At 43.5% G+C, this 17342-nt stretch overlaps 2 protein-coding genes across 7 annotated transcripts in view; one reads left to right on the top strand and one right to left on the bottom strand.

The window, feature by feature from the left end:
* Positions 1-13550, bottom strand: part of RAB19 (RAB19, member RAS oncogene family) — a 28927-nt gene extending 15377 nt beyond the window's left edge. For both annotated transcript variants that reach the window (XM_047834122.1, XM_047834123.1), the window contains exon 1: positions 13363-13550. The gene's annotated coding sequence lies outside the window, so the exon portion shown is untranslated. The remainder of the gene's footprint in view (positions 1-13362) is intronic.
* SLC37A3 (solute carrier family 37 member 3) overlaps positions 1-17342 on the top strand; it is a 58717-nt gene that overhangs the window by 4571 nt on the left and 36804 nt on the right. For 4 of the 5 annotated variants that reach the window (XM_047834117.1, XM_047834116.1, XM_047834108.1 and 1 more), the window contains exons 2-4: positions 8258-8419; positions 9825-9933; positions 16351-16443. In XM_047834117.1, coding sequence (XP_047690073.1) covers positions 8331-8419; positions 9825-9933; positions 16351-16443 — 291 coding nt within the window. In that variant the 5' untranslated portion in view covers positions 8258-8330. Of the gene's footprint in view, positions 1-13; positions 83-8257; positions 8420-9824; positions 9934-16350; positions 16444-17342 lie in introns of those variants that run through there. The other variant, XM_047834115.1, reaches the window with a different exon arrangement.

The following is a 17342-nucleotide window of genomic DNA, read 5'->3' as shown; positions in this document are numbered from 1 at the left end:
GCCCGGCTCCGGGCGAGGTGTGCGGGCGCCGCCCGCGAGGGTGGTCCGAGGGGCTTCCAGGGGACGGGAGCGCGATGCGGAGGTGCGGGTGCGGGTGCGGGTGCGGGTGGGGGCGGCCGGTGGGTGTGGCGCCGAGGGCCCGGCGGGCCGCCGCTCCCCTCCGGCCCGGGCCCGGCTCCTCGGTCTCGGGAGTGCGGGGCCGGGCGGGGCCGGCGAGGACCCCAGCGGCAGGAGAGCGGGAGGATCCGGGAGGGCCCCCGCGGGGAGGAGGGCCCGGCCGCGCGCCACGAGGGCTCTTGTCCCGGAAAAGGGCTGCAGTTTCGACCGGGTGAAGGGATGCTTTCCAGGTAGGGTGCGAAGGAAGGCAGGCTTTTGGAAAAGATGCACCGAGGCCAAAGAGGGAGGGTCTTAGTGGAATAGCTGGGTTTTGTATGCTGCTAACTGCTGTGGCCTCAGTCAAGGAATTTGGTCACATTGCGTATTCGTCATTCTCTCAGGATTCTTATTTGCAGAATGTGGTCTGTTTATTCTCACTTTTGACAGGGGATAATGGGAACGTGGCTACAGGGCTTTTGGCGTTTCCTGAAGTATAAGATTGTAGATGATCTCATGGTAACTTGTGACTGAATGCTTGTAGGGAGAAGAGTATGTTCCTGGGGTGAGTGAAATCTGACTCCCAGTTGCTGCCTTTCTTCAGTGTCTTGGTGCTGAATTATTTCTTTGCCATTTGTTGGATGTTCCTATATTAGGAACTCTCTAAAATTATCTCATTTAATTCTTTTCTTTTTTTAAGTTTATTTATTTTGAGAGAGAGAGAGAGAGAGAGAGAGATAGAGAGAGAGAGAGAGAACACAAGTGGAGGAGGGGCAGAGAGAGAGGAGAGAGAGAATCCCAAGCAGGCTCCACACTGTCCGCTCAGAGCCGGATGCGAGGCTCGAACTCATGAATCATGAGGTCATGATCTGAGCTGAAACCAAAAGCCGGATGCTTAACTGACTGAGCCACCCAGGCGCCCCCTAATTTAATTCTTAAATGAGGAAAATCGAGGCTCAGAGAAGTTAATTAAGTGGAGGATCTATGGTTCCAGCTCCAACTTTAATGCCTTTTTGTGGGTCACATGTGGTTTCAAAGAACATAATTCTTCTGTTGACCTTTCGTTTCCTTTTTTTAAAAAAAAAAAATGTTTTTGAGAGAGAGAGAGAGAGAGAGACCGCAGAGGAGGGTCAGAGAGAGCAAGATGGAGGATCCGAAGCAGGCTCCTTGCAGACAGTGGAGAGCCCTATGCGGGGCTCAAACTCATGAACTGTGAGATCATGACCTGAGCTGAAGTCGGACGCTTAATGGACTGAGCCACCCGGGCACCTCGGCCTTTCATTTTCATTAGAAAATGACCCTGAAACAGTAATTTTATTAAATTAAAGTCGGTGCAACGTGTTGTTTCTTTCTAGATGTCAGAATCAAGTGTATTATCGAAGGTTCTGTTTTGTCCACTGATAAAATGAAATGTCGCAGCAGTAACCATTAACTGGCATATGAGTCTTTCGTTTAGGAGAAGGAAAGTTGTTTTTGCTGTTGTTGTTTGTTTGTTTGTTTTTGTTTTGTTTTAAGTACAGTCTACCCCTTAATGTGGAACTCGACCCCAGACCCCAAGATCAAGAGTCACATGCCAGCCAGGCACACCGAGAGGGAAAGGTTTTTATCTTGAAACTGGTTGTCTTTGGAATATGTTTACAATGGGTAGGAAGAAGGTCGTTTTAGGAAGCCTGGAATAAGACAAGAGAATTTTACAGGGAAGTGCTAGGTACTTTACATCTGTGGTAATGAAACAACTTAAGAAGAGACAAAAATTATAGAAGGCTTGAGTTCTGAGTGAAAGGATTCGTGTGGTACAGATAAATGGCTTCAAATGGGATGATGTGGGATGAAAAAGTTACTTGTGTCAAACATTGAGGTGCTGAATTACAACACACACAATACTGTCAAAATAATTGAACTCAGCTATGCATTCATTACTCTTCCAGCTACCTTTTTCTGTTTTAGTACACACCATCTTTTTACTTTGCAAATGTAGAAACTGAAGTCTGAAGAGTGAAGTAATTGCCCATCTAATGTCCTTCTCATTTGAGTATAGTAATAGTGTAACCACTATTACTAATAGGTGGGTTGTTTTTTTCCCCATTCAGGATTTATACTTCTGAGCTTAAGGTGAGATATTTCTAATCGCTATGTTTTACCCAACTTCAGATATTTTAGCCTTTTTTCTTATATAGTATAGCATAGAGACTAGGGTCAGGTCTGGGTTTGAATGCTCGCTTCCTCTGTTAAGAGATACTGCTTTATAAAATCTGTTTTCTTATTTATAAGATGTGAGAACTAAATACAGTAACGCAAGGCAAGTACCTAGCACAGTGCCTGGTGCCTTGAGAGTATTTGGTGTTGGTTATGGTCAAAGAATTCATTCGTGCACAAAATCTTTATGGATCATCCTAAATGCTCTACTAGGTGCCACGGCTATAGCCGTGGACTGAAGACAGATGAGGCCGCTACTTTTGTGGAGCTTACAGCCGAACAACACACATGTAAACCGTTAAACCAGATAATTTGATTGGGAACAATGCTATGAAAGGAAGAAGCAGAGACAGAGGGGAGACAGGTAACTGAGTAACGGCCCCGGCCATTGTAGACGGGGCGATCAGGGCACACCACTGAGGGAGATGATTTGAGGATGAGCCAAGAAAAGGAAAGAGCAAACCATTCGCAAAGAACCAGCAGAAAAGCATTTCAGGCAGCGGAACAGCAAATGCAAAGACCCCAAGCAAGGAAGGGCTCAGGGACAAGAAAAGAATTCGGTGTGGGGATGTCGTAGCGAGGGTGGGGAGGAAGGAAATGGGCTAGCTCCTTGCTGTGTCGAAGTGTGGCTAGCTTCGTGGTGGCAAAGGATGGGGAACCACCCAGATGTCCGGTGGGAGATTGGCATGTGGTGACCCTGTAGGTGCAGATAGGGGCAGATCTCCCACCTCTGATAAGTGAAGAAAAGAAAACGGTGCAGAATAGTGTGTCGTATGCTCCTTTGTGTATGTGTGAGTGAGGAGCTATGCCTGGAGTGGATGCACAGGCATGTATTCTGCAGGGATGCAAAGAAACCTGTAAGGGCACGGGGTGATGAGATCAGAGAGGGAGACCTCACTCTATGGTACCCCTTCGATGTCTTTTGAATTTTCTGCCTTATGCATGCATGACCTATTGACAATCCATAAAACAATTAAAAAAGAAACACCCACTCTCTCAAAAGGCATTGCTCAGGCAGTCACCTCCTTCATCCTTAGCCTCCTTTTGCAAACCACAGGTGTCCAGTTCACTGCTCTCCTCCCCTTAACCTTCCCATTTTACTACAGAGGACTGGGGTATTCAGGCTTTGAAGGGCATGGCAAATTGTTTTGTATTTTTATCTGAGTCTTGGGAAGCTATCAGTGTGTTTTAAGCAGAGGGTGGGAGCTGGTTTATGTCTTAAGATATATTTCTGGCCGATGTGTGTAGAATGAGTTGGGGGCAGGGTAGACACAGAAATGGTGAAACCCTGCAGAAGGCTGTAGGGGTAGGCTTGGTGGGGGATGGGTGGCTAATCTTGGTGGTGGCAGTGGGGATGGAGAGAGGAGGAATACTTTGGGATGTATTTTGGAGGTAATTAGTGACGGGTTGGTTGTGGAAGCTGAGAGAGAGAAAAGGAAAAATGAAGGATAAGTCCTGGTTACCTTGGGCAACTTGGGGGAATGGTAGTATCATTTATGAGGTGGGGGGTCCTGGGGGAGGAATCAGTTTTGAGGGAGGAAGTGAAGCATCTTGCTTCAGGTACCTGAGGCATATCAATTGGACAGTTGGCTGGACTGTCGGGAACTCTGGAGGGTCCGAGTTAGAGCCATTGTTCTGGGCGTCGCGCTGGTTGAGAGAGAGGGGTGCTGGAGCTTTAACGAGAGAAGTGTGGAATTGTCTTAGAGGTTGAGAGAGCAGAATCATTAGGGAAGTGTAGTCATGCTGGGCAGTGTTGCATGCCCTTTGAGGTTTGTGGTTTTGAATCTAAAAAGTGAAATCAGCCCGCCCGTGTGATTTTTCTCCGGCAAACTGCAGCCGCTTGGGTACAGGGTAGGTGGACAGAGGCAAGAAAAAAAGGCCCATAAGGGAGTTGGATAGATTCTAAGTTAGTGAAGAAGGAACTGAGGACAAGAGGAGGGTAACGGATGACGGGAAAATGGTGAGGTGACTGAATTGGGAGCTTTGCTGAGGTAAAATGACTGGTGAGTGGGAAGTAGGAGAGCAGGGAGTTTTCTGGAAGGGAAGAAAGTTGGGGGTTTGAAATCTGCCTGGGGGAGGTGATGTAGTTACTGGATGGGGTTTTTATTGTGGAAAACCTCTACAAAATTGTGGGTTATTACAGAGGAAAAGATGGGTGGTGAAGAGGACTGGGGAGTGATAGATGAGCCACCAGGATATTGCGCGGAGACCGAAGCAGTGGCCGAAGACAAGCGGGGCAAGCGCTGTCTGTAGTGACAGCGGAGTGCCGAGAGGTCAGTCGGTGACAGGGCTCAGGGGCAGCGGGCAGTAGAGCCCCCGGCGTGAGCTCAGAGAAGCTGATTGGGGCAGGGTGAGGACTGGGTCAGAGGACGTGGCCGTGGGGGCCGAGATGCTTTCCGCGGGCCATCTGTCCTACCAGCCTTCCCCCTTCCGCTTTGTAGTCCGTGTCTCCCACGGCATTCCTGGTACAGGACAGCCTGAACTCTTACTGCTGGGGGGTTGAAATGGGCTCTGAACATGTATAGAAAGTAACAGTTTTGGAACGCTTTGTATTCCAAGGCATTGTTTTATAAGGGGGAGATTACCTTCCATCTGGACACGTTCCATGTCTTTTATTCAGCGTTGATCGCACAATGCGGAGTGTCTCATTCTGGAAACTGCCTTGTATGCGTGACCTTCTGGGGCTCAAAAAAGCTTCATCACAAATCAGATGAGTTCATGATTATGAACTCGTTTTGAAAAGGAGTGAGCATGGCTCAGTGATTCTGGACCCTTTTTGATGGCAGGGATCTTATTTTTAGTACGTTTTGTTTTTAAAAGCTAATTCTTGTTCTCATGTGATAGTTGTATATTCAGTATCCATTGAGAAAATGCTAAAATGATAAACTACTTTGAATTTAGAAGTACTTAAATGAATTTTGGTTTTATTAATTATGACAGCATTCACATACACTCGGAAAATGTTAGACATTTGTTCAGTCTGTGTTTAGAGCAGTAAAGAAAATGGTCTTCAGAAAGTAGAGTGTGCTTGATGGATTCAGACTTGGCAAAAACTCTCAGCACTTTCCCAGGGTCACAGAGCTCAGAGATGATTAGAAATCGCTTCTGTGATGTAGAGAATATAAGTGCAAGGTATTATTATTATTAATTATTGTAATTACTTAGGACCAGATGTTATAATAGTATTCATTTTAAATGGCATCCTGCCAGCAGCAGGTGATTACCTAAAACTATTTTCCTGGTGTACTTATTAAGCTTTTTCTCTCATGTCACGGAACTAAGGAAAAGGTGGTTTATTAGAAATGAAATCCAGATGGTCTCAAACAGCTCGGTAGTCATTTAAAGTTATTAGTGTAACTGCAGAGCCTTGAAATACACAACCGTTATTGCCAAAGCAATGTAATCCCAATCTGTTGGAGCATACATTTTTGGAATTATTTTACCTGAGAAATTACTGAATTTCATAACTCTTATCAGCATACTGTTTTGAGGTGTGAAAGTATGTGTTCAGTTCAAAGAGCTACAATTTACACAAAGCTTTGAGTTCCACTGGGTTTCATGTTTAATTTAGGGGATGGAGGTAAATTTAGCAGTAACACTAATAGCTCTCGGGTTTGTAACTTTCTGGAATTACAGACAGAAAGTTTATTACGTTTTGCAAGTGGAATTTTAAAATCCTACTCGGCTCATTATTTTGTGAACATTTTTCAGGGAGAAAGGTTAAATGAAATTAGCTACATTCTGCTGTGGGCTTGATTAATCCTGGGCAGATCAGTGGCTAAAATAATTATCTTAATAATACCTTACTTACATTCATTGTTTATTTTAGTCTTATAACTCTCAAAAGAGACAGGACATTTTATAGACTACCACATGCGATTCATAGAGATTGGCGTGTCCAGAGGCTTATAGCCAGTAAGTCAAACAGCTATAATATCTAACCACCTCACCTTTATACCTTTTATCCAAAAGTTTCAGGAATGGCCAACTGGTGGGTCTGTCAGCATTTACGGTTTGGCTACCTCTCCTAAACTTTGGCTGGTGAAAACATGAGTCTAATAGAAGTTACAAGGCACACAGCCTTGAAAGCAAAGCCCTGTGACTTGCTAATTTCAGTATTGGGAGCTCTTGAGTTTGTCTCCTACCTCAACTATTGCAGTACATGTAGCATACAGGTCATTTTGTTAATTTCACTTTATTTTTTCTTAATAAGCAAGTGAATTACAAGACTTTACCAATGCTGTGGATGTTTTTCCCTTCTGATTATAAAAGTAATATATACTTTTATTGTAGATTTTTTAGGAAAGCATTTAGAAAATTAAAATTACCCATAATCCTACTACGCAGAGAGAGCTAGTGTATTCCCTATTTATTTGTAAATATTATGTAAACATAGAGTTGAGTTGATATTTATAAGTCATATCTTAACTTTTTTTTTTTTTTGCAAGTCATCTATGCCTAACGTGGACTTGAACTCACCACCCCAAGATCAAGAGTCATACGCTTTACTGACTGAGCCAGCCAGGCACCCCATTTCTTCCTTTTTTCACTTGCCATTTTCTCATGTCACTAAAAAGCCTTAATTCTTCATGTCAGATGATTATAAAATATTCAGCTCTATGGATATACCATAGTTTATTTAATCATTCCTCTTTTAATTGCATATTCAGGTTGTCTCTGCAGACTTATAAGTGGAGACATTAAATTTTAGATGCTTACTCTGTGCTTAATTCTTGGGTATTGGAGCATGGATGCGGCTTTCAGAGAGAACCAAGGAGAAGTGAGAGAAAGCGGTGGAGACAGAGGGCATGGGAGTGGCCCTGCCTCTTTACCCATTTCCTTATGACTGACACAAAGTTCGTTTCTTTAACATAAAAAAGCTTCTTTGACATACTGTGAAAGCTACCTTTGTTAATAGAGCTGAATGCATCTTGTATTTCTTTAGGGATAGGTCCCTGGAAATAGAATTTTTTTTTTTAATCTTTATTTTTGAGAGACAGCATGTGAGCAGGGGAGGAGCAGAGAGAGAGGGAGACACAGAATGCAAAGCAGGCTCCAGGCTCCAAGCTGTCAGCACAGAGCCTGACGCGGGGCTCGAACTTACGAACTGTGGGATCATGACCCGAGCCGAAGTTGGCTGCTCAACTGACTGAGCCACCCAGGTGCCCCAGAAATAGAATTTTTGTGTCAAAGCTCTTAATGACTATGGCCAGATTGTCTTCTGTAATACTACATTTTACCTCCATCAGCAGTATATGAAGTTTAGGAGTCATTAGACCTTGAACTACATTGAGCACAATCTTTTTTAACTATATAAGCGTTTTCTTGCCTTAATTAATATTTCTTGTATTGCTGACCAGTTAGAGCTTTTATTTGATAAATTAAATAGACATTTCATTTCTTCTGAGTTGTCTATTCATTTCCTTTCCTCATTTTTCTGTCAGAATTAGTGATTTTCTTTTCTTTAAGATTTTGTTTTATTTTAAAGTTTATTCTTTTGGGGGGGGGGGGGAGAGAATATCCCAAGTAAGCACCAGGCTCCATGCTGAGCCTGACTTGGGGCTTGATCTCATGACTGTGAGGTCAAGACCTGAGCCAGAATCGAGTCGGACACTTAACCTTCTGAGCCACCCAGGCACCTCTGCGATTTTATTTAAGTACTCACAACCCTGAGATCAAGAGTCACACCTTCTTCCAACTGAGCCAGCCAGCTGGCCTTGAATTAGTGATTTTCTTACCAGTTTGTATGAGAGTTCTTTCTGTTAGTATGCAATCTTTTGTCAAGGATTTTTCTTTTTAAGGACTTGTTATAAAACATAGCTATCAATCTAGTTTTCTGGTGTCAGCTAGCCCATGTGATTTTTTTCAAGGCCTGATAATATGCTGACTGGTTATAAGTCTACATAATTCAGTTTTTAGATTAACTGCGTATTTTAAGTAATGTTGATAATGCATTTTGTCTTTCCAGAAAGAAGAAATAATGTAAATAATTCACTGTCCAAACTTTGAGGTCAGAGGTGAGAAGGAAGGTCAGGAAGACTATGGCCTGGCCAAATATTTTTCAAAGAGGAACTCTGTTCTCCCGATTCAGCCATCATCACGTTGTTGTGTTCTTGCTCACCTTCTTCAGGTATGTGGATGGATTGCTAAAACTGTTCTCTTGTGTGTTTTGGTTTGTTTGTTTGTTTGCTTGTTTGGGAGAGGTACTTACTGCATGGCTTATGTTGAATGCACGAGTTGGCATGGGCTTATGAACTGGCTAGTTATTCTTTCTGTTGTACTTTTTGGTAGCCCCGTGGGCAATGTTTGCCCATATTTGGCCAAAATGTTTGGCATTTTTGGTTGTCACACTGGGGGAAGGGGTGCCACTTGGAGTGGATAGAGACCAGGGATGCTGCTACAGACCCTATGGTGCACAGGCTGGCCTCCCACAACGGAGAGTTTTCAGGGCCCAAAATGTCAGTAGTGCCACGGTTGAGAAACTGTGGTTCAACATGAAACTCTTTCTTTACTAAAACCAGGAGCTTCAGAACACAGGATGCACGTGTTCAGGATATGCCCTGTGCATCCTTGAGAAGTAAAGTAAAAATTGTATGAGACAATTATAAGGAGCGTGACCAAGGAATCATCAGTATTTGTGATTCTGTGGCCCTCAGTGGCTCTCTTTAGTGGTCCATAGATGATATAAACCAGGCTGTTTGGTTTTAGGAGCCATGTTACTTATAACCCTGTGGCTCAGCTGTTTTGATGATTTCTTCTGGGTAGATTTTCTTTGGTTAATCTTTATTGAAGGCACCACAAATGATGTGATAGGTTTGTTTGGTTGTTTTAAGGCAGAACTAGGAAATGGTTCTCTAATTGTGTAACAGTTGATAGGTAGTTTTGGATGCTTTTTTTAGGGATAGCCGTTTGTTGGGGATGAGAGGAGGCATCAATATGAGGAAAAGACAGGACTCAAGAGAAAGCTACTGAGTGGCTAGTACAACAACAAGGGGCCGGTGGTTGCTAAAGACTTAAAATTCTTTACAGAACTGCCTCCATGATTTAAAGTCGGTTGGGATCAATCACGTATCTGTCTTCTAGGTGGAGGGATAAGTTAGGAGTGAACACAGGGGCTTATATAAGAAGACTAGTTAAGTTTTTCTTTAAAAAAAAAAAAAAATTTTTTTTTTAACATTTATTCATTTTTTGAGAAACAGAGTGCGAGTGGGGGAGGGGCAGAGAGAGAGGCAGACAGAGCCGAAGCAGGCTCCAGGCTCTGGACGGAGAGCACAGAGCCCAATGCAGGGTTCAAACTCACTGTGAGAACTGTGAGAGCATGACCTGAGCTGAAGTCAGATGCTCAACCGACTGAGCCACCCAGGCACCCCCAGTTAAGTTTTTCTTTTGCTTGGCAGACTGTTTCAGTTGATAAAGCAAAACTTTTTTTTTTTTTTTTAAGAGAAGAATTCTAAAATTGAATAAAACAAATGGGTTTTTATTGAATGCCATTTTCTTTGCTATTCATTCAGCTGTATTTCTTTTCTCTTTTGCAGTTATTCGTTGCTCCACGCATCAAGAAAAACTTTTAGCAATGTCAAAGTCAGTATCTCTAAGCAGTGGACCCCAAGTGCTTTTAACAAGTCCATTAGATTGCCTGTAGAGGTAAGTGGAACAAAGTGCTAGGACGGGTTCAGGAAGCGAGCCATGCCCACCCCTAAATTCCTCTGAAATTCTTCTAGTTTGTTTCATTCATCTGCTTAGGACTCTGAAAAATGGCTGTTTCCTATGGCATAAAATCCAAACTATTCTGCCTGATTCTTAGCTTGCCCTGACTCAGACCTGTTTTACTTACCGTTGTCTCCAGCTGCTTTCTCACCGTTTTGAAGTGACACAGTTTTGGTGAGACTGTTTTTTAATTGAGTTTCACAAGCACCTGTACTCATTTCTGCCTTTGAGATTTTGCTCATGTTCTTTTTTAGGCTCTTTCTCTTTTTTCCTTCCCATCTAAATCCGGCTTTTCCCTCTGTGGCGAGATAAAATGCCACTTTTTCTTCTTTTTTAGGTAATCTCTGCACCCAACGTGGGACTTGAACTTGCAACCCAGAGTCCAAAAGTCGCATGCTCCACCAACTGAGCCAGCCAGGCGCCCCTAAAATGCCACTTTTTCTATCAAATTTTTTCCTAGCTTCCACTAATTCCTCCCCCCCCCCCCATCTGAACTGTGTACGGTGTGTTACATAGTTTAATGTCTCAGTATTTAGGTACCTTGTGATTGTTTCATTTGTTTGTATCTTGCTTAAGAGTCTAGAAGTCAGGGAGTATGTATCCACTTCTTTGAATTCATTACGGATCAAGTGAATCCTTTGATGACCAGTTGGAATGGAGATGCTATTCTTTACGATACCCTATTTCAATATACAAATCCACTCCATGCATTATTTTAATGTTTTCATGTTTATTTTTCAGAGGGAGAGAGAGGAGAGAGAGAGACAGAGACACAGAGAGACAAAGCATGAACAGGGGAGGGGCAGAGAGAGAGGGAGACACGGAATCTGAAACAGGCTCCAGGCTCAGAGCTGTCGGTACAGAGCCTGATGCGGGGCTCAAACTCATGCACCACAAGATCATGACCTGAGCTGAAACCAGGAGACAGACACTCAACTGACTGAGCCACCCAGGTGCCCCACTCCATGCATTCTTTACCACATACCTTGAGTTCTACTTATGTGGAATTGTAGATACATATTAATATTCTTGGCATGTCTTCTTTTTTTTTTTTTTAATTTTTAAAAATGTTTTTATTTATTTTTGAGACAGAGAGAGACAGAGCATGAGCAGGAGAGGGGCAGAGAGAGAGAGGGAGACACAGAATCTGAAGCAGGCTGCAGGCTCTGAGCTGTCAGCACAGAATTGGATGTGGAGCTTGAACTCATGAGCTGTGAGATCATGACCTGAGCTGAAGTCGGACGCTCAACCGACTGACCACCCAGGTGCCCCATAACAGGAACTTTTAAAAGGAAAGATGTTAGGAATAGAGGGTTAGATTTCACACTGAGTCTTGACAGTGCTGTGTGCTCCCTGAGTACATCTAAATGATCAAATGACTTGTCACAAACCTTGGAGTGCCCTTGAAGGGGTCATGTGCTCTAACCTCTCAACCAGTATAGATGCTTTCTTTGTCATTTTGAAAGATGATCACTCACCTTCTGCTTTAATACTTCTAGAAAGTTCTTTCTTATGTTAGGGAAAAGTATTCTGCTGTTTAATTTTGATCTTGGGTTTTCTTCTGAGCCATTCGTAGTGGTCGATTCCTGCTGCGTGACAGCCTGTTGAATATTCAGAGAAGACCTTTCTTCCTAAGTTTCTCTCATTTAGGCCAACGTGCGTGGTTCCTTGAACTGTAGTGTAGTGGTGCTGTGTGCTGAATGTGATTTTGCAGGTGCAGTCTGATTAATATACAGAGCAATAGGAGTTGATTTCGGCACTAAGTTTCTGGTTATGCTGCCTAAGGCTGCCTTTGTTTTTTAGGTAACTGAGTTTGGCCGCCCCCAAGACCACCCCCAGGTTTGATGATTCACCAAGAGGACTCACAGGACTCAGCTTATAGTCATATTCATAGCTGTGGATTATTACACTGAAAGGATACAGAGCAAAATCAGCAAAGGGAAAAGCATAGGCTGAGTTCTGGAGGAAGCCAGGTGTGAGCTTCCAAGAGGACTTTTTCAGGGGGGTCGTACAGGATGTATGTGATTCTCCCAGCAACAGGTTGTGACAACCTGTCTACCAGGGAAGGTTATTAGAGACTCAGTGCCCAGGGTTTTTATTGGGACTGGCCACATAGGCACCTTGTGCCTGACATGTACAAAAATTCCAGACGCCTAGGAGGAAAGGTTCAGCGTAAACCACATTGTTTGTACAAACAGTTTAGATACAGTGAACCACTCTTAGTAGGAAAGGATGGGAACACTCCCAAAATCCAAGTTCTCAGGTGCCAGCCAGGGGCCAAACTCACAAGTAGGCGTTTTTGAGGAGAACAGTCTCAGGCCTGCTCTGTTAACTCTTTATTGCCAGTAACCATGTTAACATTATTAGCTCTTGTGGGACTTGTATTAACTTTTCTGCTTAGGTGTTTATTTATTTACTTACTCTAATTGCTGCTAAAATAGATTTCACCATTCTGGTTTTTCAGAACTGTGGGTTAAGTACTTTGGATGGGTTGGTTATATAGAAGTCACGTTCAGACTTATCCTGGAGATCTTTGTATTTCCGTCTCTGCTGTGGTGGAGAGCAGTGCTGACCTTCCATTCCTTTCTTTACACTTTAAGGTCTGGGTTTTTTTCTTTCCTCTTCTTTTTTAAGCCTACTGCTGGGAGTGGAACAGCTGGGGTGATATGTACTTTTCACTCTTCCTGTGCTTCTGTGTCTGTAACTGTCAGCGCTAGCCTCCATTTGAGACTTGCTTTCTTGTCTGAAGTGGGAAGAGTTCTTAGAACCAGAAGTTTATGGGCCGCTGGAGTGGCTCAGTGGGTTAAGTGTCTGACTCTTGATTTTAGCTCAGGTCATGATCTCACGGTTCTTAAGATTGTGCCGTGTCGGGCTTTGCACTGACAGCATGGAGCCTGCTTGGGATTCTCCCTCCCTCTCTCTCTTTCTCTCTTTCTCTCTCTGCCCCTCCTCTGCTCATTCATGCTCTCTCTCTCCCTCTCAAAATAAATAAACTAAAAAAAAAAAAAAAAAAAAAAAAAAAAAGAACCAGGGGTTTATGTAAAATTATTCTGAAAAATAATTTGCTAACATAGCGTTAAACATTTAAGTGTCCTGAACAGCATCATCAAAAATTACTTATTATAGTTTTCATTTTAATGCATAGCTATCTTAGATGCTTTACAAAAAGAATTAAGCACACACAGTCTCTTCACCTGAGAATTTATCATGGATCCCACTGATACGGATGAACACTGAAAATAGGGAACAGAACATAAAATCTATGTTTAGAGATAGCAAGGAGGTAATGGTTAAATTTAATATTTGAGGACAACTTGACTGAAAATTGTAAGCAAGATTTTGTTCTATTAAATTAAAACGCCTTACCTCCCCAGACAGTACAGTCCTTCCAGGAGAGCAGTGTGATTGAGTCTAAGCTGTCCAGGAGAGGGTAGCGGGACTCAGGGTGTCCTCAACACTCTGTCTCAAGCTCATCCACAGCTGCTCTTCCCCAGCAGAATCTCACGGAAAGCGATACCACTCACTGTGGTCAGAGAGCAGACCCCAGAACGGAAGTCAGCTTTAACTCATTCTCTGTGCACCACTTCAGGAAGCTCTTGTCAGTAGTTCCCCACCCCATGCCTCGCCCTCACTCTGTGCTAAACATTCTTACTTAGGAAACGCCCACGCACACAATTTCATGCTTCCAGGAAGTGCCTCGGTGCTTAGTACAACCCCTCCCCCCCACAACACGCGGAAACCCGACATGCATACAGGCCGACATGCATACAGGCCGGGGGAGGGGGGGCGGGGGTTCCCATGTTAATTGTATGTGCATGCAGGCCAGCTCAGCTACACCACTGCAGTGCATGGGATTTCACCGTGTGCAAGTCATTTCATTAAACACTGGGTGATTTGCTCTGTATGCATGGACCATTTCTCACTAGTATGTATCCTTCTGACAAGTCTGTCTGACTTCTGTTGTTGAAGGGAACTTTCTTTACTAGGCTTGTTCTCTTACCCTATTTTCTGTATCTTTCTGTTAGTCCTACTTTGTTTTTTGTTTTTGTTTTTGGTTTCTTTTTGTTAAGTCCACTTTCTTTTGGTCCACTTGTTAAGTAGACGATCAAAAGTATATTTCAGCTGAATTCTGGTAGTAAAGCAAAAGAAAGCTATTTGAAATCTGTCCGTTCTTGTGAAAGCCACACCTGCAGGGAGTTTTGGTGACCTCTTGAGAGAGTAAAGAAGGACTCCTGAAACTTGGGGCAGCTGTTTGAGGCCACTGTCTCTAGCTCACATTGATGTGTGCCCAACAGGGCTTGGTCCTGGGTCCTAATGAGCATCAGGGCGGAAGATTGTGGCCTGAGGCAAAATGACTCGAATTGGGGAACTTTAGGGCCCCACTTAGTGCATGGAAATACCGGTCGATCATTGTGTGGGCTGCTCTTTTCTCTACGTGACAGCGTGTGCGGTGTTGTTAAAGGAGCAAGACTGATGCCTGAAGCCACACAGAAATAAGTCCCAATCCTTTAGAATCACACTTTATGCATTCTTTTATAATTTGGGGATTTTACTTTCTGTTAAGCATTTTTTTTCTTTATTGCTGATTGTGATTTTTCTCTTTAATATTCTAAAATCTTTTTTTTTTTTTAACGTTTATTTATTTTTGAGACAGAGAGAGACAGAGCATGAACGGGTCAGGGTCAGAGAGAGGGAGACACAGAATCTGAAACAGGCTCCAGGCTCTGAGCTGTCAGCACAGAGCCCGACGCAGGGCTCGAACTCACGGACCGTGAGATCAGGACCTGAGCCTAAGTCGGCCGCTTAACCGACTGAGCCACCCAGGCGCCCCAAATATTCTAAAGTCAGAATTTCTTTCCTGTAACAACCCACCTCAGAAATCATTTATTCTAGGAGTTCTCTCAGTTTTTGGGTTGAGGACCCCAAAGAGTTTTTGGTTTTGTGGGTTTACATTTATAGATATTTTAGAAATTAAAACTGTTTTAGAAATTAAAACTGAGAAATTTAGGGGCGCCTGGGTGGCTCAGTCAGTTAAGTACCCCACTGCAGCTCAGGTCATGATCTCGCAGTCTGTGAGTTCGAGCCCCGTGTCGGGCTCTGTGCTGACAGCTCGGAGCCTGGAGCCTGCTTCAGATTCTGTGTCTCCCTCTCTTTCTTTCTCTCTCTATCTCACAAAAATAAATAAACATTGAAAAATTTTTTTAAAAACCTGAGAAATTGGAAAAAAACCCACCTCATCTCTTTTTTAGTTATTTTTTAAATGAATTAAGTAAACCCATAATGTGTTAACATAAATGACATTTTATAAAAAATGAGTTTTCAAGACAAAAAAAAATCACTTCATGAGGAGAATGACATTGATTTACCTTTTTGCAAATCTCACATGTGGCTTAGTAGAAGATAGTAGATTTTCAGTCTGCTTCTGAATTCAGTCTCTTGCCATCTGATCCTTTGAACTGTTCGAAGAGAATTTGGCCTTCCACAGATACACAGTGGAAAGGGGAGAAGTACTTTAAGAGCTTTTTCAGCTGATTGTGGGCATGTGTCTTTGATAGTACACCAGAATTTGACAAGTGGCAATTTCTTAAAGGTTAGTTGCCATGTGGAATCTGAAACTGTATCGATTAGCTTTTTGTACGCTTATATTAAGATCCATTTGTCTGTCTTGTACTTTGAATGGATTTTGAAGTGACAGGATCATTTCGTTCTTTTTTGAGGACATATCTGCCAAATACCCAAATCTGAATAACTGTGGCTCCTCTGTCAGTCATTCTTCCAAGTAAAAAAACCGTATTGTGGCTCGTACTTCACACGCTGCACGTGTGCTCTTCCTCGGAACAGCCATGGTGCCTGGATGTGCCGAGCACTGGCACACAGAATATTAGAGATAAGCGGACTTGAGGGCCAGATTTAATAAATTTAATACTTTTTGCTTCTCGCCAAATATTTGAGCATCTAGCATGTACCAAGGACATTCTTAAGTGAAATCGGCCTGTTTTTGTTTTTTTGTTTTTTTAACTGTGAGCATGGCCATAAAGAATATACGATTAATAGTAGGGTCTGGCGTAACGGCCTTGACTCATGCTGAGCCACGAGGAGTTTTACCCACCGCTGCATACGCGCCGTCAGTGCAAAAGAAGAAAAAAAGCAGCTCACATTTTCGTATTGTGCAAATAGCTTTGACCTTGCAAACCCTCTCATGTGTGTTTCCTTATCTACAGAGTGCTGATTTCCTCTGTGCAACCTCCCCAGGGCTTTGTGAGGGCGGGCAGAGGCCGTAGGTGCAGGTGCTTTGAGAGAGAGAAGGACTGACAGGTACCAGTGGGGACTGACCTGGCTCTTGTGTTGTTGTAGATATGGAGCAGCAACCATTTGTTCCCCAGCGCAGAGGAGGCCACTCTTTTCCTTGGAACGCTGGACACCATTTTCCTCTTCTCTTATGCTGTGGTAAGTTTTAGAATTTGAGGGTTTTAGGTTGAGGAAAGACGTATATGGAAATGACTGCACACTTACGAAGTGTTTAAGGGATTCTAGAGTTTCCTGACCCAGGAGAGTTCAGTTTTGCTGAAGTTTATATTTTGTGTCCTTCCCATCCATCTACCCAGCCATTCATTCATTTTTCATCCATCTGACAAATATTTACTGAGAACCTATCATGCGCCAGATACTCTTCCAGTCTGTGGGAGTTCATCAGTGAGCAACACAGGAAAAATCCCTAGCTTTATAAAGCTTACATTCTTGGGTGGGAGCAAAGGAGGACCAACAGTAACACGGCGCTGTACATAGGCAAGTAAAGAGGATGGGTGAAGGTGATAGGTGCTGTGGAGAAGAATAAAGCAGGGAAAGGGGAATACATAGCCCCGGGTGGGAGTTGTAATTTAGGTAGGATGGCTGGGGAAGACCTCGGGTGGGAGGCTGTATTTGAGCCAAGACCTGATGTGAATGAGGTCTGGATGATTAGAACAGAGAGACAGGAAGTGAGGCCAGAGAAGGTATGGGGCTCAGACCTTTAGGGCTTTGGTCCCTTTGTTGGGGCTTTGACTTTAATGTTGAGTGAGATGGGAGCCATGGAAGGTTTTGCGCAGACGAGTGCTGGGATCTGCCCCGTGTTTGTACAGGTGCACTTGCTGCCCTGGGTGACTGAACCAAGGGCAAAGGCAGAAACAGGGAGACAGGTTAGGCTCTTCCGGTTTTGAGGTGAAGGATGATGATGTCTCAGATCCAGGGTGGGGTAACAGAGGTGGGAAGAGGTAGATTTTACCTGTGTTCTGAAGGTAGAACCAATAATTCTTTTTCCTGTTGCGTGTGGAATATAAGAGAAAGAGAGGTGTCGAGAACAACTCTAG

Source organism: Prionailurus viverrinus, chromosome A2 (assembly GCF_022837055.1).
Source record: "Prionailurus viverrinus isolate Anna chromosome A2, UM_Priviv_1.0, whole genome shotgun sequence".
Classification (NCBI taxonomy): domain Eukaryota; kingdom Metazoa; phylum Chordata; class Mammalia; order Carnivora; family Felidae; genus Prionailurus; species Prionailurus viverrinus.
This window is presented reverse-complemented; position numbering and strand designations above follow the sequence as displayed.